Consider the following 27,031-nt stretch of genomic DNA (forward strand, 5'->3'; position numbering starts at 1 on the left):
ATGTATGACAGGATACAATTTCGTACATTACTTATGTGAGAAGATTCGAAACACAAATATTCTAATAGACGGCATCTTATAGACATGATCAAAACCGTTAACCCAAACAAAGAGGTTAACCCAGTTCGCAAGGTGTGTATTGACACCCAACTCTGTTCCACATGTCACCATCGGAAACCTTGTAGACACGACCACACAGATAAACCCCACCAGCAAGGTGTGTATTGACACCCAACTCTGCTGGACATGCCACCATCGGAAACCTTGTAGACACGACCACACAGATGAACCCCACCAGTAAGATTTGGGCTGACTCCACGCTCAGTTATATATCACGCTCCACACATTTATGTTGCGTCTGACATTATTCGTTTTTCATTTGTTTGGCTGTTAATATATAGATCTTCAGCTGATTACATAGAGCTTAATGAGCAACTGCAAACCAGACGGGACATGGTCATATTGAAAGTAAGGTGGAACTCTCTTGAACAAATACAGTGGCATTACATGTCTACTCATCTGAGGTAAGACAGACACAATAGAGACATTACAATAAAAACAAAGACCCTTCCATACTCATAAGCAATCTCCATCAAAAACAGAGTCGATTGTACGATTTCGACTATGTCATGAGCATGTGTGTACACATCACTGTGAAGTATCGATGATACCAGGTGTTCGCAGAAAGGTGAGCGTATCATGCCCCACAGGTGGCCCCAGTCACAAACACATGCAAAGTCAAGTCAATTATTGACTTGAAAAACAACACTGGAATTAGTGTACAAGTCAAAATAAGGAAGTGCATTGGACATCAATCACTGATGCGTCAAATTTGGAAATGTCCACCACGTGTCCACCATATTAAAGCTGCACTGAGGACTTGATTGTTGCATCTACCGTGTTGTAAAGTACAGCCATTGTTATCTAGCTTTTCTTCAACCTTGAACATATAGACACACAATGTTATCAGCTGTCCTTGACATTATTTTGTCATTGAAGAGAATGGCTATTAGTTATCATCAAACATTTATGCAGGATCACAACACACCCGTCCGACATCAACAATGTACGCTAAGATAATTGTCCTGATATTGCTAGCTTTAACAACACTAGCATGTGGACGATCAGGAAGACCCAATAAGATTGAGACTCGCTACGACCCCACATGGGAGTCCCTAGATTCCAGGCCATTACCGACCTGGTATGATGAAGCTAAAGTGGGAATCTTTGTGTCCTGGGGACTATTTTCAGTACCAAGTTTTGGAAACGAGTGGTTTTGGGAACGTTGGCAAGGAGAAAAGAATCCAATGTATGTGCAGTACATGCAGGAAAACTATAAACCTGACTTCACCTATGCTGACTTCGCAAGTGACTTCACGGCCGAGTTTTATGATGCTGAAGCTTGGGCCGAGTTGTTTGCTGCTTCTGGGGCTAAGTATGATGTTAATAATTGAGTGAGTGAGTAGATGCTGTAGTCAGTGCCGTTTCAGCTGTTTCATGTTTAATGTGAGTGATTGATTGAGTGAGTGAGCTTTCTTTGTAATTCAAACATGAATCCTATATGTCACCTCAGTTTATGTTGTTTCCAGATACATTGTGTTTATAACAAAACATCATGGAGGGTTTTGCAACTGGCCTACTAATGTCAGTTTTAACTGGAACTCAATGATGGTTGGGCCAAAGAGAGATCTTGTTGGTAACTGTATACATCAAGACAAAAACATAAATATAATAATTTCAGTTTGTATACAATTAAGCAATTCTAGTTTCTAATATTTTCCCAACCCATTTATTTTTTTTAGTTTTTAGATCTCCCATAATTTCTCGTTTCTCAAATGTGGAATAAGGTTTCAATGCTATAAAGATTTGTTTGCTTTCCCTGCAGAATTCAAAAATAAAAATCTCCAAAGTAAATCGGTACGGGAAGGAAACTCTGTACGCCATGCCACATTTATTTGTCGTTTAATTTCTCTGATTTCAAGATAAAAAAATCAACTTAAAAAGTATTTGACAATTCAATAAAAGTTTTATTTCGACAAGTTTGAATATGGATAAGCTGTAAAATAATAAACAGGAGACATAATGTTATCACTAGGTGAGATATCTGATGCATTGAAATCAAAGACGGATCTGCACCTTGGCCTGTACCACTCTCTCTTTGAGTGGTTCCACCCTCTCTATCTACAGGACAAGGCTAACAAGTTCACCACCTCCAGGTTTGTCGAGGTCAGTTTAACTAAATATGTCACTGATGGATTGTCGGTGTAGAAAGTGTGTTTTACTGTAGATTAGCTACACAGTGGAAGTGGAAGAGTATGGTTTTATGCCACTTTGGGTAATATTTCATCATGGCAGGGACACGAGAAATTGGTTTCACACATTCTACTCGAACCTTGGCCTTCACAGCAAACGCTTTAGGGACCAGTTCAAAAGTACGATGTCGGATAAAAATCTTAATTCCTTAAGATTTTGAATTGGGGATTTAATTGCCCTGCACGTTTTCCATCCGACAAAATCAACTTACCTGATTTCTCAATTATTTATATATTTATATAGTAACGACACTAAACCGATACTATTTTCACTCATATGCTGTTATGAGGTGTCATAAAATACATCCAGTCTTTCCACAGGATAGGCTTTTATCATCGCCGGCAATAGTCCATCTAGTGCAGTGCGTTATATACATGTATGATGACAGATGACGTGAAAAAAACAGTGCAAACATGAGACTGCAAGACGAAAGAGGCCATTAAACGTTTAAACTGGCCCCTTAACTACCGTGCTACCGTCTACATGGTGTGATTTGGGCTGGCGAATTGATTTTGAGAGTGGATCAGAGAACTGGTAGGTGAGATGGTGTGAGTATTAATGAGTGAGGGTGAGTTGATGAGTGGTTCAGTTGGTGATTAGGCTGGTGATTGAACTTGGTGAGTAGGTTGGTGAGGAGGTTTGTAAGAGGTGAGTCGGTACATGTATTTAGTCTCAGTTCATCAGTGATGGGATGGGTACAAGTTGCAAAGTCCATTTCTGGTGTGCCCCGCCATGATTTTGCCATAATGGCTCCTTCAGAAGAGGTAAAGCTTGCCTCCCATAAAAACAGTCGTACATACTATTTATGCTGCTGCATAGCTCATACCGATAGGGCTATAACCAGTGATTGAGCAGCATCATGGTACTTTTTGCATCCAAGAAACAGAATATAGTCTACAAGTCAACATTCCTGTCATGTAGAGATTATCTGGAACTGGACGGGAATAAAAACCCGTTCCATGAAATTCAAATCAATTTCAGGAAAAGACTATTCCTGAGCTGTACGAGCTTGTGAACAACTACAAGCCTGACATTGTGTGGTCTGACGGAGATTGGGAGGCCTCAGATACCTACTGGGGGTCCAAGGAGTTTCTGGCCTGGCTCTACAATGACAGGTATACAACGGTTGTGTTGAAAAAATAGTGTATGCTTTTATCTTGTGACATTGTGTATATATACAAAAAGGTGACATTGCAAGATTGTTACCTCACCATTCAGCGCAGATTAAGCCTACACACATGTATATTGATAATATTCTACACATGTATGTTCTTTCATTCTGTTAATGGTAGGACCAGCACATGATATATCTTCTGGTTACGCTGACCACCACCTGTAAATATTACTTGTCTTGAACAATGTTTTTGTTGGCCTTTGTCTTATGGACCAATGTACTTGTGGACTGTGTCTTATAGAATTCCATGGAAACTGCAAGAAAATAAACGAGAAAGTGACATTATGTAGAATTGCACACAACAACAAATAAATCTCTGCTCCTTCACACCACGTTTCCCACTTCTGCACATACTTTTCTTGTTCTTGTACAAGCAGTGATATTCACATGTTATACCCTATAGCTTGGGACAAATGACTAGGAATAAATAAGCCAACACTACCCATCACAATAATATGCTCTGATCATTTTGCAGTCTGATCCCCTGAATATTTTCCCTTTGCAGCCCAGTGAAAGAGAAGGTGGTCACCAATGATAGATGGGGAGACGGAGACCATTGTCAACATGGGGGTTTCTTGACATGCCATGACAGGTACAATCCAGGTACTAAATTGAAATACTTTACACATTGTGTGAGTGAGTATGGTATGACACTGCATGAAGCATGAAATATATCGAGTGCGGACACCAAAAATTGGCTTTACACATTGTGTCCATGTGAGAATCAAACACAGGCCTTCAATGAGATGGTAAACGCTTTCACCTCTGGGCTTCCCTCCACTGAAGGTAAAATGTTTGATCAAATCACCTCATATAATTCAGAATGATATCACTACTTCAAATAACTGTGATAATGAATGCATGAACACTTGGAATGTGAAATAACAGATGATTCTTCTTATATGTTAAAGGAGTACTTCAGCCTAGAAAGTGGGAGGATGCGATGACCATTGACAAGAAATCGTGGGGATTCCGTCGAGAGGCTGTTCTGGATGATTATCTGACCATGGAAGAGATTATAGCAGTGCTAGTTGAAACTGTCAGGTGTGTACACACATTAACGTATGTATATAAATGAACAGCAGCCGACGCTGTATATGTTACAATGTTCTTAGTTACCACTTTAGTTTAGGGTGGCCCATAACCAAAGTCCTCACAGCTTTGAAGTTGATGAAAAAGTGCAACATTAGAAAAAGTTTAATACTTGATACCAACCGCTTTGCGAATACGACTTTTTGCAGGCACCGTAGAGTAGCAAAAACATGCTTCATGAATGGCTTTTTGCTTTTTGTAACAAATGATGTGGTCTTCCAGCCTTGAAGACCGTCTCTGTGGTCTAGTGGAGAGCGAAAGATTCAGGGTTCGATCACCGTATACTGTGTCTTAGTGGGGTATTCATGTTTAGACTGTGATATTGTATCTGAGTAGGCTAGCACTATAAGATCGGCTTCAGTCTGGACTAGGTCAAGCAGCCACAGACACACACGCACACACGCACACACGCACAAACACACACACACACAGACACACACACCGCTATATACATACAATAATCTTGGACGCGACGTTGAACCACATTTCACTTATCTCAACTCCAATTGTAAAGTATTAAGTACGTCTGCTGTGACTGCAAGGTGCGTCTGCTGAGATTGTGAGATGAGTTACTTGAGGCTGTAAGATATCACTGAAGAAACTTTAAGACAAAACAAATACAAAACTAGAATCTTAATGGTTTTGAAAAGTGAAATCAAGGAATGATTTTGTGGACGCAACCTACAAGGAACAATATGATATGGCACTGATACAAGATCATATAGAGTGCTCAATAAAGCCCTGTGTATAAATATCAACATTTCCACATCAACAAGTGTAAAATATACCTTTAGTTCAGTTAAGCCAAAACCGGTAGTATTGCACCAAATTTCTGTGTACATGACAGTGATCATGATGTGGAGGAAAGCCCATGGTTGTGTGGGTCACAGAAACCCATAAACATCAATTGGCGCTCACAAAGCTTGAAACATAATCAGGACTAGGACTTGAACCCACAATCATAGGTTGCTGGGACACATTAGCAACGCAACTCTGCACAGTGAAATTTGGCGGTTTAGACGAATGTGCCGCCTATACTCCTACGTTTTTGCATCATACTCATAACAGGTGTCAGATAGTGTTTTATCCTGGGTTTTTTTCATTTACAGCTGTGGAGGGAACCTGCTGATCAATGTGGGTCCAACCAAATATGGCATGATTAGTCCCATCTATGAGGAGAGACTGCGTCAGATGGGACAATGGCTGAAGGTGAATGGGGAGGCCATCTACGCCTCCAGACCCTGGCTGGCCCAGAATGACACAGTCACACCAGGCGTGTGGTAGGTACTTTAAGTATTCCACACCTTGGCTCGCCAAGAATGACAGTCATTCACTTCAAACAAAGTGGTGGATACTTGGAAATGTCCAAAATTGAAAGTGATATTAGTTTCTAGTAATAGTTTTATGATAACAATGAATGAACTCGGAGCCTTGCAAACGGGACAACAAAAGTTGTCAGTATGTTTTCATACTGTCAGTGACCATTCCTTGCACAATATGGAACAGGGTTCGCTCAGCCATAGCGACGCCATCCCGTACCATAACCAATCCACCGCCAAATCTGTTATGACGTCTCAGGATGACATGGCTTTACGTTCATTACAACGTCGCATGACACAGTGAATCGGGACTCATCTCAAAACATGCCACGTCACAAGCAAAGTTTACCCCAGTTTCGACGTTGAGTACACGATTGTTGGCAATATGACGATCTGTAAGGGGCGGTACAGCACGTGGTCGTCCAGCATGAAGACGAGTTCTTTTCGTCTTACCCCTAACTCGTTGTCATCTTACCTGATGAAATTCGATACGCAGTGAAGGAAATCAAGTAAATCACAACTGTATGTGATAAGATGTTTTAATAAGATTGACAGAAATAATGGTCCATGGAGATTTTTCGACCTTCCTTGAAAGTGTGAAAACAAATCAGGAATGACATCCGACGCAGGCAAATAAAGACTTTGGTTGGTACTTTATGTATATATATGACTGTTGAGGTCATAACATTTCTCCCTGAAACCAGTGAGATCCTCATTTTCAATCATATGTCAATCACCTTGCAGGGCCCCGATCACACTAGCAATACACATTAAACAGACATATGACAGTCAAGGCGCAAAGATCACGTAGCCATGGCCTCATTACATGTTTAACTTAATATACCATATTGGACACATAAAATGCCGCATATTAATAGGTACCGCATTTGCCGTATTAGAACCCCCTGACCAAATTTGCGACAAATGCTTAAGTAATCATTATAAGCTCCTGACATTAGGCCTATGTAGATGACTATCTGTCTAGGCACAACAGTGAAGCAATGGTATGTAACTGTCAAGTAACTATTATGAATTTATTTATTGGTACATGGATGTTTGGATGAAGTCTCTCCTCCAACACTTGATCTCTGACAATTGATTGAACTTGTGTATAGTTTCTACGTGCACCCTCCACCCCAACCTCCCGACCACTACCCACATCCCACCCACCCCTCCCATTTTGTCAGGCGCTTAATACATCAAATATAGTAATTTGAATAAAACAAATCAATGTACATACTACAAGAACAGACTGTCATGGTTTAACTCTGACTGACCTGAATCCTTAATTAGCTTATGGTCACACAAATTAAATTATGCTTGATTCCCGGATTAAATTCCCTTGGTTTGTCGAACTGTAAAGTCACCACATTGTTTTTAGGTTGAGATATTCCCCAGATTCAGTACGCTGTTTAACTACACTCAGTGATCACTCTTCAGGTACACACAGAGAGCTGGGATCGTGTATGCCATAGTGCTGAACTGGCCACACCCAGGTCAACTCCACCTAGGATCAGCTTTGCCAACTAATGGAACACAAGTCAACCTCCTTGGGTACACTGGAAGCTTCTCCTGGCAGTATGCTTCGCCCAAAGGAATCAGTATCACAATCCCTCCCATCCCTGTCAACAAGATGCCATGTCAGTGGGGATGGGTCTTCGCGCTGACATAAATCGTCGATGATAGAACGGGTATTTGCAAGGACATTAATGATAAACCATGGGACAATCTTTCGCACTAACATAACTTGTTAACAATTACTGGGATGTACCTTCACGATGATATGGACGGTAAACAATGGGATGATCGTTACAGTGACATGAATGGTTGACAATTAATAGGATTGACCTTCACAATCAAATGATTGACACTAGGATGGGTCCAAATATAATAATATACGTATCTTATATAACTTACATTATTGTATTACAAATAAAAGTTATTTTGACATAAAATAAATGCTACCTTGACTGCATGCATGTAAACACTAACGTCACTATATTTAGTGTGTTTGTTTCTTTGTTAAATATAATATATTAACTATGAGTATGGTAGCTGTGACATATTGACGCTAAACGTGCATGACGCAAATTCCATGGTGAAAGTTATGAATGTTACTTTGCAATTGTGACATGTATGTGTGCCCGAAATAAAATATCCTATTCTTGTGATTGGATTTGAACCACAAACATTCTATCTTCTGTCTTTCATATGACATCTTGTAGACATGACCAAAGATGTTAACTTGGTCAGCAGGGTGTGGGCTGACTCTTTAAACACAAACAAGTAATGAAGTCATTTCTTATATACAAATATGTCAGCAATAATAACTTCAAGACTGTTTAACCAATAATACATAAACAACTTTAGATAATAATACAAAATCAGCGACAAAAGTATGTGCAGTATTGTAACCACGTGAACGGACGCTCCTCCCATTCTATTATCAACCAATCAGATAAACAGTTTTTAGTGGACATGTCCTAACCTTTTTAGGTTTATGGAAACAAAACAAAAACGCAAACCCCAATAAAATGCCACAAAATCACTTACATTTATTTATTTAATTAATAGGTGATTTAGTATGAAATATCCCAATATGAAACTTGTAGTAGAACTATAACCTGTACAAGATGCTTGTTCTTGCTTTTTATGAGAAGTAGAGCAGCTCATAAGTTCAAATGCATACAGTTTGAAAGGGGTAAACGTAAAAATGAAAAATGGAAAAAACCCATTCTGCCTTTAAATCATTGAGCAATGCAAACTATTTAATGGTTAGGTGCATGTAGATTGCAGAGTAATTTCAAACCCGTGTTTCAAATCCGGTTACAGGATAAATTAGAACATGTTTTATTATAACTTTGTTCACATTACATTGAATGACTACCCAAGTCATTTTCCTTTACAATCTTTATCGGGCAGTAACACATATATTCTTAAAAATATTAACCTTTTATTTACATAACAAAATGCTATTACTAAAATAATAACTGAAATTGCTTACTCAAGATTTAGTTGTCAGCATATTGATTTGTGCACGTTAGTTTATTGTGTGTCATGAAGAGATATCCCCATCTACAGGACAAGGCCGACCAGGACATCACAACAGAACAGACAAAGTAATCAACATCAAGACCTTGACCCAGATTACATCACCATATCTAGAAATGATAGCTATCAAGGTCCTTACAACCTATCTAAACGCTGACAATGGCAAAAATTAATCCAAGCTATGTGCAATATATGAAGGACAACTATAAAGCTGACTTCAACTTATGCTGTCTTGGTAAGTGACTTCACGGCAGGGTTTTATGATGCTAAAGCTTGGGATGAATTGTTTGCTGCTTCTGAAGCTAAGTATGAAGATATTATGTCAGTGAATGAGTGACTGCTGTCAGTGTTGCGGTGTTGTGTCATTTCATCCTTTTAAACGATAAAATTTGGACCAGGCAAACCAGAGGTTGATAGCATGAGCAATGATCCATGTCACCGAAGATTACATAAAAGTGATGATGAGCAAATCTGTGATTTGCATTACCCTTAGTGAGTGAGTGAGTGAGTGAGTGCATGCTTGATGCTACAAACAAAATCTGGGCTCATTGCAAAGGAAACATTGCACAACAAATTTATGATATATTATATTTAAATAATATGCAATTATATTTGATTATGAAATATAAAAATGTGAGTGAGTGAGTTTGCCGGCTGGTACACATGACCGCATCATGCATAGACAAATAATCATGCCCAGATAACACCAACAAAAATAAGCACTTAAATCTAAAGACGGACCTGCACCCTGGCCAGTAGTTTTCCCCGTTTGAATGGTTCCACTCTCTGTATCTACAGGTCAAGGCCAACCCGTGTCATAGTTCACCACAGAATCACCATCATAATCTTGACCCAAGTTACAATAGTTGATAAATGAAATGATAACAATCACAACCCAATCTTTTAACAGCAATACATGTCACCACTTTTTGAAATGGCTGACGTTCTAGCTACGTACCCTTCCTCGCCTTTGAGCGCCAGAAGTTCGCTATGAACCCAAGTGGGCTTTACTATACAGTACAGATCCCCCCCCCCCCCCCCCCCCCCCCCCCCTTCCGATGGGACGATGAAGCTTAACTAGAAGTTATGGTATGGAAACTGGGACGTGGGGGGATTAGCGGTTAGAATGGGTCGCCAGCAAACTAGGATGGCCGATAAGGGGCGACATTGTAGATTAGATAATTGCACTTTGGGCACTTTTACAATCACGACATGGGACTTTGGGCACTTTTACAATCACGACATGGGACGAATAGTTATCATTGTGTAGAATTCTAAACATACTACCTTTTTTACATCATAGCCAACATTCTTGAAATTTGGTTAATCATCACACCCAATAAACCCTTACATTTTCAACAGACGTCCTCTTCACAGTCAAGCATCCTAATCAGTTGTTAGGAATAATGCATACCTTGCCAAATCCCGCAGCGCATGCTCGGGGCGGGATTCATGCCACTTCTTTCCAATACACTACATCCATAAGATGCAGATATTTTGGGGAGGTAAAAGGAATTACCTCTTGATGTAATATACATATGTAGCATTCTTAGAATTATACACAATGAAAACTATTGTTTGATAGCTACTTCGAATACCTTACCTCGATTACATCATACCCTAAATACATCAGAGGTTTTGGTTGGACATGGCATACAGTAATCCAGAAACATTTAAGAAAATGCACAATATCTTGATACGCGCACTGTAAATACTGTTATATTGACATTTCCAAGACGTCACTTCGGTCTTTGATGTCACTTCTGATTATGTCGATGTTACTTTCGTTTCTATTAATGATCCTGTTCAAATGCCTCTCAAATCCGGTGTGTGGGTGAGGGAGAGAAAGTCGATGGCATGCAGCTCTTACACTCAAGCTACGATTGCCATAGCAAGTAGAAAGGTCTTCTTGAAAACCTTATGCATAGGCTCGTAAGGTGCGGCCATCAATGCTAATAGTACGTTGGACAAATTCCACTTCGTGAATATAGGTGGCATTTTGATTTCCTCCATTTGAAATAACTTAACACATCAGGTGATGGGGGATGAGGCACAAGCAAATCCACAAGCAAGGGCCTTGCAGTAGCGCTCACACTTGATTGACACTATTAATTATAAGCTGGCTCTTGCAAACTTATGTCAAAGATTTTTGTTATAAAAATAAACAAAAACTTGTCCACCTTTGACCCCAGAGCTGGCAATGTATAGGATGAAAATTGCAATTGCAAATGACACATATTGCACTAAGCCGTATACATATCTATCTATCTATCTATCTATCTATCTATCTATCTATCTATCTATAGAGAGAGATATTTATATATATGTATATACTCTCATCTCTCAGATTTAATCTACAGCAACCAACAAAAATCACCAAAAAGACGTTATATCTATCATTTATTAAACGACAAATACACACATTTCTTTTTAAAAGGTACCATCTTTACACAATATGAACTTGAAGCATTCACAAGCGTGTCATCTATGAAACAGCTGGAAGGCCTAGGTGCACGATCATGCTGCCTTAGTTTTGGACATTGGTCATCTTGAACATCCATGCCCACTTGCATGGCATAGCGTTGGCTGGAATGGCGGGAGTGTTGATGTTTATGCCTTGACCTGCAGCCCTTGTCCAGCTGAAGGAACCTGAGTACCCCATTAGAGTGACCACAGTGTTGTCACTGGGGTTAGGCCAGGTCAGCTGGAAGACCCCTGTGTTGGGCCAGCTCATAACAGTTGCGTAGATGTCTTTACCTTGTCCCGATGTCTTCGAGGTGTACCTGAACATGATACAACATTGAAAAGTCATTTGGGATTTCTGTCAGCAGATAATTAGGAGATAATTCTTTTTTCAAACCCATGGTATATTGTAAGACAATCCTACATTTATATTTTGCTTTTTGGCCTGGAATTTCTTTGTGTTATGCTTTATGTGCATATGCGACTATGTGCAAATATCAAATATATTTGTATTTGCATTTTTCTAGTAACTCACAATTAGTTAGGAAATCAACATCATGATTTTAGTAAATAGTATGCACCTATTTCAAAAGTAAATATTAAACATCGGATGATGCAGTGTGTAGTCCATGTGGAGATTTGAGAGTAGCATGATACAAATCCATGATGTACAATTATAACATCAGTCATATCATGCAATTGTACTTAGAGCCGAAGAAGTATACTGGATGTGAGAGTTGTCAACATGTAACCACAGATGCAGGTAGGTTAAGAGACATCTGGGACTACGGCCACATGACCCTTAACAAATTGACAAGTGAAAAACAAATCTGAAAAGCACTAGTATGCTAAATCCGCTGAATACAAACTCAGTTATTTTCATCACAGACAAAGATACAAAACAGATTGTGGCACAAAATCTGTAAATGTTTAGGTCATAATCAAAGGATATGTTTGGCATAAACCCTTTCTGAAAAGGACGAATTTGCCAAAGTATATATATCGTTTACCAATGACTAATCTAAATTATCATGCTCTCGGCTTTCCATATATACATCAGCCATTATCGTATCTATACTGAAATAACATTTGAAAATCACATCCTTGTGTAAGTGCTTTGGTACAAAGTGTATGAACTTGTGAATTTGAGCCTAACACTATTCATTAACAATATTAAGAGACAAAACTCTTTTGAAGCCAGGATTTCATTCTGTCCTAACATTCCTGTTAAATGTTTTAAATCCTCACATTGAGGGGCGGTGGGGTAACCTAGTTGTAACCTCGACCCTTTCAGCAGTTAATAAAAAAATATTTATGATTTTTTTCTGTTTAGACAGATTAAAACCACTTAGATCTTGCGAATTATTCACACACTGAAATTCGAATGTCACGTGAATTGTAGCTGCTGATAAAGTGTTGAAAGTCCAACTCTCCCTGTGATGTACTGGGTAGTCAAAATGACCCTATAGTTAACACACACTTGAAACTAAACTTGACCACATAAAGACTGACTGGTTTAATGTGAGGCGAAATTAGGAGTTGAACGTCAATACATTGCATACACATAGCGAAATGCATGCACATGTGTGTATGTTGGGTGTGTGAAAACTTGTACTAGTCTGGACTAATGCCGTTTATGTTGTGCTAGCCTACTGAGATACCATGATGTTTTTTAAAGCCTTGCGGTTACTGGTTTAATGTGACATATTTTCAAAATATTTCTATTTGTAGTTTCAATAAAGTGTAGTCTTTGCTTAAACGATATGGATTTACTAACCCTGATTCACTTTAACATGAGCACCTGTATATAAGTCACTGTAATGATACCAGGTGTTTGCGAAAATGTGAGTGTATCCAGCCCCACCGGTTAGAAACACTTTCAGAGGCATCGGACATCATTTCATAACTTAGATGTGAACAGCAAATACTAACCATATTTCGGGTATCACAGTTTCGTTCTGGTAGGCCCAGGGTCTTGTTTCGTAGATGCCTTCACCATTTATCTTGAGCCACTCGCCTATCTGCTTCAGCCTTTCCTCAAAGATGGGGCTGATCACCCCATAGGCAGTTGGCCCAATGTTCATGAGTAGATTACCGTTACAGCTGGAACAGGAGAGGCCTTGATGATCAATTAGGAACACTGTTTCATGGTAAGTGAGTGAGTGAGTATGGTTTTACGCCACTTTTAGCAATATTCCAGCAATATCACGGCGGGGGACACCACAACTGGGCTTCACACATTGTACCCATTTCGGGAATCGAACCCGGGTCTTCGGCTTGAAGAGCGAACGCTTTAACCACTAGGCTACCCGACCGCCCCTGTTTGATGGTGAAAAGAGATGGAAGGTTTAACTTATAGAAATGAGATATTCATACAGCTGTATGTAATGTATTCATATAACACATATTGAAATGTTACATATGTTTTAAAATTTCTAACGATAATGCTGAAGACAGTAGTTTCATTTACACTATTATAAGTGCCTGTGGTTTGTAAGATGCTTCAAGACACTATCAAGTGACAATGGTTTGCAAGACGGTGGTTCAAGAACACTGTTATCTGACAATTGTTTGTAGGATGCTTAATGACGATGATGAGCAGCCTCAAAATAATGGTCAATACACCAGTAAAGAAGGATACAATTTGAATGCGAGACAGCTAGGATTGGTGTGAAACACTGGTTTACCTGACAGTTTTAGCTAGAGTTTCAATGAGCTCCTCTATAGTCAGGTAGTCTGACAGGGGGGGCATTACGTCTGAACCCCCAGGACCGCTTGTCTATTGTCATGGCATTCACCCACTTGTGCTTCTGCGGAACACCTGAAACAAGAGTCAAAACAGAACGTACGTCATTGGCATAGAGATGGTTATTGGATCCTGTTGGTACAGTTTGGTGTGTAGAACCAAGAGAAATACGTAACTTCGCTGACAATGTTGATGCAGAGGAGAACACAGCTAAACCACTGGAGACCTATAACTTTATTGAATATACTCAATAAAAAAATTAGTACTTGTTTTGCAAACCGTATGAAATCAACATTTGAACTGCTCATTCATTTCTTTCAAGCGGGCATTTTTAACGCAAGATTGTTATTTGACATTATCTTTGAATCTAAAAGACAAAATAAACCATGATTACTTCTGCTGATATATTTAGAAAAGGTATATGATACGGTCTCAAAAAAAATTATAAACACAGTTTTACAAAACTTGGATTTGGTCCTGAAATGATATGTGGATAAATACACTAACTTGTGATACTACATTAAACAAATGTAATATTAATCGGACATCTAAGAGAGTTTTTTTTTACAAATAGAAGAGTCTTACGAAAAGTAGGCCAATTGTCGCCATGTTTTTCCTCATAGTAGCTGAGATCATATGGGATGCATGATTAGAAATGATATTAAGATTAAAGGGATGATGTTTAATAACAAAGAATACAAACTTGGGCAGGATGTTGATGATACCAGATTATTTTCATGTGGTAAAGATAAACGGTTGCGTGATGCCTTCAAAAAACACTTAATAAAGACACAAATGCCTGGCTTAACATTAATGTGGACGAGATAAAAACAATAAGGATAAGAGTGGAACAATAAGGAATTATAAATATTAGGAATTATATATGTCATCCAAACTTAAGGGATCTTTGAGAAGTGGTCTCTGGGTAGTGATCTCTGGGACGTGATCTCTGGGAAGTGGTCTCTGGGACGTGGTCTCTGGGACGTGGTCTCTGGGACGTGATCTTTGGGAAGTGGTCTCTGGGACGTGATCTCTTGGAAGTGGTCTCTGGGACGTGGTCTTTGGGAAGTGATCTTTGGGAAGTGGTCTCTAGGACGTGGTCTCTGGGAAGTGGTCTCTGGGAAGAGGTCTCTGGGACGTGATCTCTGGGAAGTGTTCTCTGGGACGTGATCTTTGGGAAGTGGTCTCTGAGACGTGGTCTCTGGGACGTGATCTTTGGGAAGTGATCTCTGGGACGTGGTCTTTGGGACGTGGTCTTTGGGAAGTGATCTTTGGGACGTGGTCTCTGGGACGTGGTCTCTGGGAAGTGATTTCTAGGAAGTGATCTTTGGGAAGTGGTCTCTGGGACATGGTCTCTGGGAAGTGGTCTCTGGGAAGTGATTTCTGGGAAGTGATCTTTGGGAAGTGATCTCTAGGACGTGGTCTCTGGGACGTGGTCTTTGGGAAGGGGTCTCTGGGACGTGGTCTCTGGGAAGTGGTCTCTTGGAAGTGGTCTCTGGGACGTGGTCTCTGGGACGTCGTGTCTGGGAAGTGGTCTCTGGGACGTGATTTTTTGGAAGTGGTCTCTGGGACGTGGTCTCTGGGAAGTGATCTTTGGGAAGTGGTCTCTCCGACGTGGTCTCTGGGACGTGGTCTCTGGGAAGTGATCTTTGGGAAGTGGTCTCTTGGACGTGGTCTCTGGGACTTCGTCTCTGGGAAGTGGTCTCTGGGACGTGGTCTTTGGGAAGTGATCTTTGGGAAGTGGTCTCTGGGACGGGGTCTCTGGAATGTGATCTTTGGGAAGTGGTCTCTAGGACGTGGTCTCTGGGAAGTGGTCTCTGGGAAGAGGTCTCTGGGACGTGGTCTCTGGGAAGTGTTGTCTGGGACGTGGTCTCTGGGACCTGGTCTCCGGGACGTGGTCTCTTGAACGTGATCTTTGGGAAGTGGTCTCTGGGTCGTGATCTTTGGGACGTGATCTCAGGGACGTCGTGTCTGGGAAGTGGTCTCTGGGACGTGGTCTTTGGGAAGTGGTCATTGGGATGTGGTCTCTGGGAAGGGGTCTCTGGGAAGTGGTCTCAGGGACGTGGTCTCTGGGACGTGATCTCTTGGAAGTGGTCTCTGGGACGTGATCTTTGGGACGTGGTCTCTGGGACGTCGTGTCTAGGAAGTGGTCTCTGGGACGTGATCTTTGGGAAATGGTCTCTGGGAAGTGGTCTCTGGGGCGTGGTCTCTGGGACGTGGTCTATATATGGAAAGTGGTCTCTGTGACGTGGTCTCTGGGACGTGATCTTTGGGAAATGGTCTCTGGGGCGTGGTCTCTGGGACGTGGTCTCTTGGACGTGATCTTTGGGAAGTGGTCTCTGGGATGTGATCTTTGGGAAGTGGTCTCTGGGACGTGGTCTCTGGGACGTGATCTTTGGGAAGTGGTGTCTGGGACGTGGTGTATGGGAAGTGGTCTCTGGGACGTGATCTTTGGGAAGTGGTCTCTGGGACTTGTCTCTGGGACGTGGTCTTTTGGACGTGATCTTTGGGAAGTGGTCTCTGGGACGTGGTCTCTGGGAAGTGGTCTCTGGGACGTGGTCTCTGGTACGTGATCTTTCGGAAGTGGACTCTGGGATGTGGTCTCTGGGACGTGGTCTCTGGGACGTGATCTTTGGGAAGTGATCTCTTGGACATGGTCTCTGGGACGTGGTCTCTGGGAAGTGGTCTCTGGGACGTGGTCTCTGGTACGTGATCTTTTGGACGTGATCTTTGGGAAGTGGTCTCTGGGACGTGGTCTCTGGTACGTGGTCTCTGGGACGTGGTCTCTGGTATGTGATCTTTCGGAAGTGGACTCTGGGATGTGGTCTCTGGGAAGTGGTCTCTGGGACGTGATCTTTGGGAAGTGGTCTCTGGGACGTGATCTCTGGGAAGTGGTCTCTGGGACGTGGTCAATGGGAAGTGGTCTCTGGGACGTTATCTCTGGGACGTGATCATTGGGAAGTGGTCTCTGGGACGTGGTCTTTGGGAAGTGATCTTTGAGACGTGGTCTCTTGGACGCGGTCTCTGGGACGTGATTTTTTGGAAGTGGTCTCTTGGACGTGGTCTCAGGGACGTGGTCTCTGGGACGTCGTGTCTGGGAAGTGGTCTCTGGGACGTGATTTTTTGGAAGTGGTCTCTGGGACGTGGTCTCTGGGACGTGATCTTTGGGAAGTGGTCTCTGGGACGTGGTCTCTGGGAAGTGGTCTCTGGGTCGTGGTCTCTGGGAAGAGGTCTCTGGGTCGTGGTCTCTGGGAAGTGGTCTCTGGGAATTGATCTCTGGGAAGTGGTTTCTTGGAAGTGATCTCTGGGTACTCAACAACTTCAATCTAGAAGAAAGAATAGCTTGCTTGCAAACCAGAGAAAATGAAATTTAACAATAATGGGGAAAATCACAGTTATATAAAATGATTAACTAATAGATCAGATTTTGCTAATAAACGTGGTGCAACTTTGTCTTTTCATATATTTTTTTTGGGTGCTAATTTTAGTGCACCCTATAGTTAAAAACCCTAACTGCAAAGATTTATTAAACGTTTTGGAACAACCCTTGTAGATTATATTTTATCAACACGTATAATAGAGAAGAAGTTTTGTCCCTACCATTATGGATTCATCACAACTTTAAACAAGCAACACACAACATAAACGAATGGGATAATAATGGAATTTACTCAATTAAAGATATATGCAGTTGAGAACGGATTCATGTGAAGAATAAAAACTGAAATATCCGATTTTAAGTACAATATTAGATTATAGATATGAAATTTTCAATATACCAGACTGATGGAAAGCAGCAATCAAGAAAGGTAGATACATAATTTTACAGAATTTGTATATAAATAGTTGATTAAGTGATCAGATAAACCTCGTTAAGGTTCTTTAATACATATTTTATGAGAAAATATTTGTTTAATTTGAAGTCAACACGATATACGGCTTTTCAGTTGGACGAGAGGTCGGTCACCTGACCGCGAAATTGACGTTCAAATGTGTATGAACGACACAATTTGACGTTCATACGTTTTTCCAAACAAGAGATGACATTTTACACTTACCAGGATTGTATCTGTCTCCACAGGTGTGGACACCTCCATGGGTGCAACTGCACCCAATTCCCCACCGGTCATTGGTCACTACTTTGTCCTTGATTGGGCTGGAATTAATACAACTTCATCTTCATTTTGTATAACAATTCGGAGACAGTTAGATATTTCAAGACATCTAAAACTTGTGCCAGGTAACAATGTGATGCAATACATATATCTTACCTTGCATTGTTGTAGGTTAGAAATGGATCCCCGTGAAAAATGCAAATATGAGAAATCTTATTTGTGGAAATTATTAAGACTAGCTCGATTGTGTTGTTATTTGTATGGTTTAGAATGTTTTAAGGAAAACACGATTGTACACGTTTTTCGACGAGGTCTGGACATTTCAATCGCTATCTTTGAGTTAAGTGTTAGCGCATTTGAAAATCTTAACTTACAAAGGATGACATTGTTTTATTGATGATTCAGTTGTTATGATTTCAACATCATACTGTCTTCAATGCCAGATACTAATCTTTGTTGATCAGCATAATTATCTTGTGAAAAAAAGAGTAAATATTGTGACAAGTGACTGAATACTTGTCGTTATGAACAACATAATGCTTATCATTTTGGAGTCTTTGTCTGAAGCTGATTACTGGGGGCCAATATATTTTGGATTATAATGACGCTTACCTGTCATTATAAAGCCATGTCAAGAATTCCCTGGACCCCCAGTAGGTGTCTGGGGCCTCCCAGTCTCCGTCAGACCACACAAGGTCAGGCTCGAAGGTGTTGACAATCTCATACAGCTCAGGCATGATCTTGAACTGAAGTGATAACGATGATAAAAACATTTTTGGATTCACAATCAGGGGGTAGTTAGATGACAGTGGCCGACTGATACATGAGGAATACACTTGAGGAATTCGATCTCTTGAAAATATTGACGATTCAGTTAGTCTTTAAGTGAACAGACTATTTCATAGTATAGACCAAACATTACATCAACAAATCTCCTTGTTGTAAAATTGTTCTCTTTGTCCTGGAGATAGAGAGGGTGGAACCATTCGTACAACACATGGTACAGACCGAACCTTAAGTCGGTCTTGGTGCGGACCGCTTGTGCCAACTCAGCTAAAACAACAGATAATACGATTGTTAGGGTTTGAAAAGTATTTGTATTAAAACTGGCAACTCATTAGACTTGTTACATTCAAGTTTGCTGTTTAAGAGTATATGACTACAATTTTACAAATTGACAAAGCTGTGATTCGTGGTTCATTGTACAATGTATCTATACCATCTTAGAAGCATCAGAATCATGTGATATGGAGTGAGGGAGTTTGTTCAGTTTGATTTTGAAGGAAGGCCCTAAAAGATGACGTTCTTAAACGTTTAAACCATTTTGGTGAAACCTGAAAGCATGGGTTTGATGCTGACATGATCTTTGGGAAATGGTCTCTGGGACGTGGTCTCTGGGAAGTGGTCTCTGGGGCGTGGTCTCTGGGACGTGGTCTATATATGGAAAGTGGTCTCTGTGACGTGGTCTCTGGGACGTGATCTTTGGGAAATGGTCTCTGGGGCGTGGTCTCTGGGGCGTGGTCTCTTGGGCGCGGTCTCTTGGACGTGATCTTTGGGAAGTGGTGTCTGGGACGTGGTGTATGGGAAGTGGTCTCTGGGATGTGATCTTTGGGAAGTGGTGTCTGGGACGTGGTGTATGGGAAGTGGTCTCTGGGATGTGATCTTTGGGAAGTGGTCTCTGGGACTTGTCTCTGGGACGTGGTCTTTTGGACGTGATCTTTGGGAAGTGGTCTCTGGGACGTGGTCTCTGGGAAGTGGTCTCTGGGACGTGGTCTCTGGAACGTGCTCTTTCGGAAGTGGACTCTGGGATGTGGTCTCTGGGACGTGGTCTCTGGGACGTGATCTTTGGGAAGTGATCTCTTGGACATGGTCTCTAGGACGTGGTCTCTGGGAAGTGGTCTTTGGGAAGTGATTTCTAGGAAGTGATCTCTGGGAAGTGGTCTCTGGGGCGTGGTCTCTTGGACGTGATCTTTGGGAAGTGGTGTCTGGGACGTGGTGTATGGGAAGTGGTCTCTGGGATGTGATCTTTGGGAAGTGGTGTCTGGGACGTGGTGTATGGGAAGTGGTCTCTGGGATGTGATCTTTGGGAAGTGATTTCTAGGAAGTGATCTCTGGGAAGTGGTCTCTGGGACGTGGTCTCTGGTACGTGATCTTTTGGACGTGATCTTTGGGAAGTGGTCTCTGGGACGTGGTCTCTGGTACGTGGTCTCTGGGACGTGGTCTCTGGTATGTGATCTTTCGGAAGTGGACTCTGGGATGTGGTCTCTGGGAAGTGGTCTCTGGGACGTGATCTTTGGGAAGTGGTCTCTGGGACGTGATCTCTGGGAAGTGGTCTCTGGGACGTGGTCAATGGGAAGTGGTCTCTGGGACGTTATCTCTGGGACGTGATCTTTCGGAAGTGGTCTCTGGGACGTGGTCTTTGGGAAGTGATCTTTGAGACGTGGTCTCTTGGACGCGGTCTCTGGGACGTGATTTTTTGGAAGTGGTCTCTTGGACGTGGTCTCAGGGACGTGGTCTCTGGGACGTCGTGTCTGGGAAGTGGTCTCTGGGACGTGATTTTTTGGAAGTGGTCTCTGGGACGTGGTCTCTGGGACGTGATCTTTGGGAAGTGGTCTCTGGGACGTGGTCTCTGGGAAGTGGTCTCTGTGAAGTGGTCTCTGGGTCGTGGTCTCTGGGAAGTGGTCTCTGGGTCGTGGTCTCTGGGAAGTGGTCTCTGGGAAGTGATCTCTGGGAAGTGGTTTCTTGAAAGTGATCTCTGGGTACTCAACAACTTCAATCTAGAAGAAAGAATAGCTTGCTTGCAAACCAGAGAAAATGAAATTTAACAATAATGGGGAAAATCACAGTTATATAAAATGATTAACTAATAGATCAGATTTTGCTAATAAACGTGGTGCAACTTTGTCTTTTCATATATATTTTTTGGGTGCTAATTTTAGTGCACCCTATAGTTAAAAACCCTAACTGCAAAGATTTATTAAACGTTTTGGAACAACCTTTGTAGATTATATTTTATCAACACGTATAATAGAGAAGAAGTTTTGTCCCTACCATTATGGATTCATCACAACTTTAAACAAGCAACACACAACATAAACGAAAGGGATAATAATGGAATTTACTCAATTAAAGATATATGCAGTTGAGAACGGATTCATGTGAAGAATAAAAACTGAAATATCCGATATTAAGTACAATATTAGATTATAGATATGAAATGTTCAATATACCAGACTGATGGAAAGCAGCAATCAAGAAAGGTAGATACATAATTTTACAGAATTTGTATATAAATAGTTGATTTAGTGATCAGATAAACCTCGTTAAGGTTCTTTAATACATATTTTATGAGAAAATATTGTTTTAATTTGAAGTCAACACGATATACGGCTTTTCAGTTGGACGAGAGGTCGGTCACCTGACCGCGAAATTGACGTTCAAATGTGTATGAACGACACAATTTGACGTTCATACGTTTTTCAAAACAAGAGATGACATTTTACACTTACCAGGATTGTATCTGTCTCCACAGGTGTGGACACCTCCATGGGTGCAACTGCACCCAATTCCCCACCGGTCATTGGTCACTACTTTGTCCTTGATTGGGCTGGTATTAATACAACTTCATCTTCATTTTGTATAACAATTCGGAGACAGTTAGATATTTCAAGACATCTAAAACTTGTGCCAGGTAACAATGTGATGCAATACATATATCTTACCTTGCATTGTTGTAGGTTAGAAATGGATCCCCGTGAAAAATGCAAATATGAGAAATCTTATTTGTGGAAATTATTAAGACTAGCTCGATTGTGTTGTTATTTGTATGGTTTAGAATGGTTTAAGGAAAACACGATTGTACACGTTTTTTGACGAGGTCTGGACATTTCAATCGCTATCTTTGAGTTAAGTGTTAGCGCATTTGAAAATCTTAACTTACAAAGGATGACATTGTTTTATTGATGATTCAGTTGTTATGATTTCAACATCATACTGTCTTCAATGCCAGATACTAATCTTTGTTGATCAGCATAATTATCTTGTGAAAAAAAGAGTAAATATTGTGACAAGTGACTGAATACTTGTCGTTATGAACAACATAATGCTTATCATTTTGGAGTCTTTGTCTGAAGCTGATTACTGGGGGCCAATATATTTTGGATTATAATGACGCTTACCTGTCATTATAAAGCCACGTCAAGAATTCCCTGGATCCCCAGTAGGTGTCTGGGGCCTCCCAGTCTCCGTCAGACCACACAAGGTCAGGCTCGAAGGTGTTGACAATCTCATACAGCTCAGGCATGATCTTGAACTGAAGTGATAACGATGATAAAAACATTTTTGGATTCACAATCAGGGGGTAGTTAGATGACAGTGGCCGACTGATACATGAGGAATACACTTGAGGAATTCGATCTCTTGAAAATATTGACGATTCAGTTAGTCTTTAATTGAACAGACTATTTCATAGTATAGACCAAACATTACATCAACAAATCTCCTTGTTGTAAAATTGTTCTCTTTGTCCTGGAGATAGAGAGGGTGGAACCATTCGTACAACACATGGTACAGACCGAACCTTAAGTCGGTCTTGGTGCGGACCGCTTGTGCCAACTCAGCTGAAACAACAGAACATACGATTGTTAGGGTTTGAAAAGTATTTGTATTAAAACTGGCAACTCATTAGACTTGTTACATTCAAGTTTGCTGTTTAAGAGTATATGACTACAATTTTACGCCTGGTTTTGACAAAGCTGAGATTCGTGGTTCATTGTACAATGTATCTATACTATCTTAGTAGCATCAGAAGCATGTGATATGGAGTGAGTGAGTTTGGTCAGTTTGATTTTGAAGGAAGGCCCTAAAAGATGACGTTCTTAAACGTTTAAACCATTTTGGTGAAACCTGAAAGCATGGGTTTGGTGCTGACAAATTTATAAACATGATCACACGAAACTATGAATCGAGCTTAGAATCATTGGTTTCTGGAATGCCTTAGGGATGCAACTCTGCACTGCAAATTGTGGCACTAAGACACCAGGGCCACGCAAAGTCCCTAACATATAAGTTAGATATAGATCTATAGGTACTCCATGGCCCAGAGATTAAATATATTGAGCTGTATTCGAGATGAACACATATTTTCATTTTACAATTATGCTCTATCATGGCATGACAACTGCCCTTCATCTCTCTGTTCAATTAAATCATCTGGTTGTAAATTAATTGTTGGGAAATAATTGCAAGGATTAAAATAATTTTAATGACAAAATATGGAATGTTAAAATAATTTCCAGTATTCATTACCGACAATATTTCTTTTGGGCCCAGCAACCATTGAATTCCAGCTGAAGGACACATTGCTTGGCCAGTGACAGAAACCCTCGCAGTGTTTACTCACGAACACGGTGTACCTAGGATGACCACATCATAACGAGTGAGTGAGTGAGTGAGTGAGTGAGTGAGTGAGTGAGTGAGTGATTATTACTTAACACTGATAGCATGATTACGTTTGTTGGATATGTGCTGTTTGACAAGAATTAAAAAAACAGGTAAACGTAAAATTATTATTCAATTTGAACACTGACGAATATGTACATTCCATGAGTGAGTGAGTGAGTGAGTTGGGTTTAACGCCGCTTTTAACAGTATTCCAGTTATATCGCGGCGTGTCAGCTTAATGTGGGAGGAAAGCCCGAAGTGATGCAGGTCTCAGACGTTTACCACTTCGGTGAAACCCACGAGCACGGGTATGGTGCTGACAAACCTAGAAACATAATCGGGGCGAACCGGGATTCGAACCCACAATCATAGGTTTCTGGCGTGCCCAAGGGACGGAACTCTGCACAGCGAATCGCGGCGCCTTAGACGACTGGGCCACCCGTGCCCCCGTACATTCCATGAAACTTAGATTATTATTATATCATCCATCTATATACTGCGCTTATCTAGGTACTAGTATCCGCTCAAATGCGGTTTATTTGTTCCCAACCAGTCGATCCGTATGCATGGCCTTGTTTTTTGGGTATGAACGTGTACGTGTTTCCACAGTTTGGTCATCTACCATTTAATGAGTTGGTTCTTTTGAGGGTTCATGGTGAAAGTGATGTACGCTAGGGGCAGTGACAACACCGTAAAGACATGTAAACATTGTTGGTCCATACGCTAAATACCAGCCTGGTCACTAGCGGGTTACGATCTCAACAATTGGCGCTTGCTGTCCAGGCAATTTAGACGCTTGCCCATTTTTGTTTCATGATGGCTTATAAAACCAGTATATGAACAATACTGAGAGCATGAGTCTGAGGAGTTACAAAGGGTTACCTTGAGTTTTACTGATACAGACATTATAGTTGTCAGTTTAACATATATACTAAGGCAATTAAACAATATACTGATAGATATTTTCATTCCTATATAAATAATTCGAGATCGATAGATAAATGCATTGATTTTTAATAAATAGAGGTTATCACGCGAGTGTCTTTGGGGATGGTAAATATCCTGCATTAAGAATAAACATTGTATTTATTCCTAATACAGGATATTTACCATCCCCAAACACACAAGCGTGATAACCTCTTTATCATATAATGTCATTCTTTAATTCTGTGCTTCAAAATCGCTTTCCCTCTCTCACAAACATTACCGAAACATTGCGAGTTTTCCTGGAATGCGCGCATTAATATTTATTACGTCACAGGGTAAGTGATGTGTCAGTCGGACAGTGACAGAAACCAATATAGTTCCAACTGAAATCTGTTTCTTATACAGTGGCGAAGCAATATATACGCAAAACAACAATTGTTTTTAATTGCCTTTCGCGGCAATCCATCGGTCTGTCCGCTAGAGTAACTGCCCTTTGTCAAAGGGAAGCTACTCTAACCCTAGTCAATGAGACGTCACGGCCACGGTCAGACGTTGTTGACAGTCGGTCGGTCCTGTCATAACGTTAAGAAGTGTAGTCAGATGTACACACAGCGACAAAACGAAACAAGGTAACAATTCAAACATATTTCGGCCAAATCCAACTATTTTAATTTGTGGAGAAGGTTTCAAGCTGCAGATATGGTTACTGATCCCGCTTGGCTAGGCCTCGTGCCCTCGCAAAATTGTTTCGAAATTTATATCGCCAGAGTTGCCAAAACTTATAAAATGCCTTAGCTACGTCACAGTTAGACACTGATTTTCAGTTTATATGACTGTTCTTTTGATAATGATAACAATTATCCCTGTAGTTTATCCATATTCCCGATGGTTAATTCTGACTCGATCGCCGAATGACAAGGGCGACGCCATGTTTGTTTATAAACAGTAAAAGTAGTCCCTACTTGACCTTTGATATTTGCATCTCTATCCGCATATGACCCCAACGGATATCGTTTTTATCCTTTGGCTTTATCCTGCCGAGAAACCTACCCATTATATGATAAAGAACACTATACCTACTTGGCACCTGAAGTTTGCAAAATTCTAGCCCATTCATCAGTATCAAAGAATTCTGCCGTTAGCATTGGAGCAAAGTCAGCATACGTCCAATCTGGTCGAAAGTTCTTCTCCATAAATTCGACAACTTCTGGCACTTTTCGCTCTTGCCAGAGGTACCAAAACCATTCTGATCCTAGACCTGGCACCGCGAAGATTCCCCAGTGGATGAAGATTCCAAATTTGGCATCATCATACCAAGCAGGGAGTGGTCTTGAATCCAGGGATTCCCATGTAGGCTGGTACTGGCCATACACTGTCAGTACTGTAAGTACTGACAGTATTAGTAGAAATGAGAGAGAAGCCATTTTGCAGTGACTGTCTATGATGGTTTCAGCTTGTTGTCGTTTCAGGTATTTAAGAGGCGATGATGCTTGTACTGATTAGATAGGTAGACTAACCTTGACGTATCAGTAAGGTCAATACCTGGTTTTATAACAGGAGTATTTGTCTATTATATCTAGCTGAAATGATACCAATTAAGTATGTTACAAGTTGTACCGACATATAATTGATTCAGTCCCTTCAGTCACTAATCCTTTAATTTTCGACATTTTGGCATGTTGGCACAATAGTTGTGGTTTTACCATATATACTCATCTGACATCTGACTGTACTATGCATGCATGAAGGCTATATAATCCATCAAACCACATGTCTTTCCACTTATCTCTACCAGGATTCCAGGATATGAGGTAATGAGCCTACCCATGATGGATTGGGTTGATTGAGGTGCCAGTTGTTTTTCATACGTACATCCACAACATCTCCGAAACATATCAAACACAGTTGGTCTACATAACCAGTTGCTGACAACATGTTTTTCACCCATGTACATGTCACTCAAGGTTATCACCCAAGGTAAAAGCGATGTTGTAATCACAAGGGGGCTGATGAAGAATCAGGGTTATCTGCCATGGCTAGGCTTAATGTTCAGATGACGCCAGATTCACATTTTAGGGAGGTAGGACGTTTTATATTTTTTTATTGAAAAGAAATGTGATTCGTGAGGAACACATTTTATCTTTTCCCCATTAAGAACACCAACAAACAAAACTGAGTGCACGTTAATCACTGTTCTTAAATCATATGTCAGTTGTCAAGAATTGATAACAGTCTGCTTCAAATGACGCATGAAATTTGAGAAATATGGCATATTTCTATTGGCATTAAAATAACTGACAGAGGATTTAATGTAACACGATGTAGCCCGACAGAATTTCGTTTTTTAGCTTGAAATACATTGTTTTCGTAAATTTTCAAGAAATGGATG

At 40.8% G+C, this 27,031-nt stretch overlaps 1 protein-coding gene and 1 pseudogene across 1 annotated transcript; one reads left to right on the forward strand and one right to left on the reverse strand.

The window, feature by feature from the left end:
• Positions 1–1,003: 1,003 nt before the first annotated feature.
• Positions 1,004–8,082, forward strand: LOC124149123 (alpha-L-fucosidase-like). The gene is made up of 8 exons (XM_046520493.2): positions 1,004–1,435; positions 1,590–1,696; positions 2,096–2,226; positions 3,295–3,428; positions 3,993–4,090; positions 4,399–4,531; positions 5,689–5,859; positions 7,339–8,082. Exons 1-8 carry the CDS (start codon positions 1,065–1,067, stop codon positions 7,568–7,570), a joined length of 1,377 nt encoding a protein of 458 aa, XP_046376449.2. The 5' UTR covers positions 1,004–1,064; the 3' UTR covers positions 7,571–8,082.
• A 3,254-nt stretch (positions 8,083–11,336) lies between these two features.
• LOC124149125 lies at positions 11,337–26,137 on the reverse strand (annotated as a pseudogene).
• Between the last annotated feature and the right edge of the window lie 894 nt (positions 26,138–27,031).

The sequence above is a fragment of the Haliotis rufescens genome, unplaced genomic scaffold (assembly GCF_023055435.1).
Source record: "Haliotis rufescens isolate VD_foot unplaced genomic scaffold, xgHalRufe1.0.p SCAF_32, whole genome shotgun sequence".
Lineage (NCBI taxonomy): Eukaryota > Metazoa > Mollusca > Gastropoda > Lepetellida > Haliotidae > Haliotis > Haliotis rufescens.

What these genes read in the sequence shown, in the direction of transcription:
- LOC124149123 (XM_046520493.2), top strand. Translation starts at nt 1,065, where the DNA reads ATGTACGCTAAGATAATTGTCCTGATATTGCTAGCTTTAACAACACTA. An exon ending in GCCAAAGAGAGATCTTGTTG is followed by an intron (nt 1,697 to 2,095) that starts GTAACTGTATAC and finishes TGTTATCACTAG; the next exon opens with GTGAGATATCTGATGCATTG. An exon ending in CCATGACAGGTACAATCCAG is followed by an intron (nt 4,091 to 4,398) that starts GTACTAAATTGA and finishes TATATGTTAAAG; the next exon opens with GAGTACTTCAGCCTAGAAAG.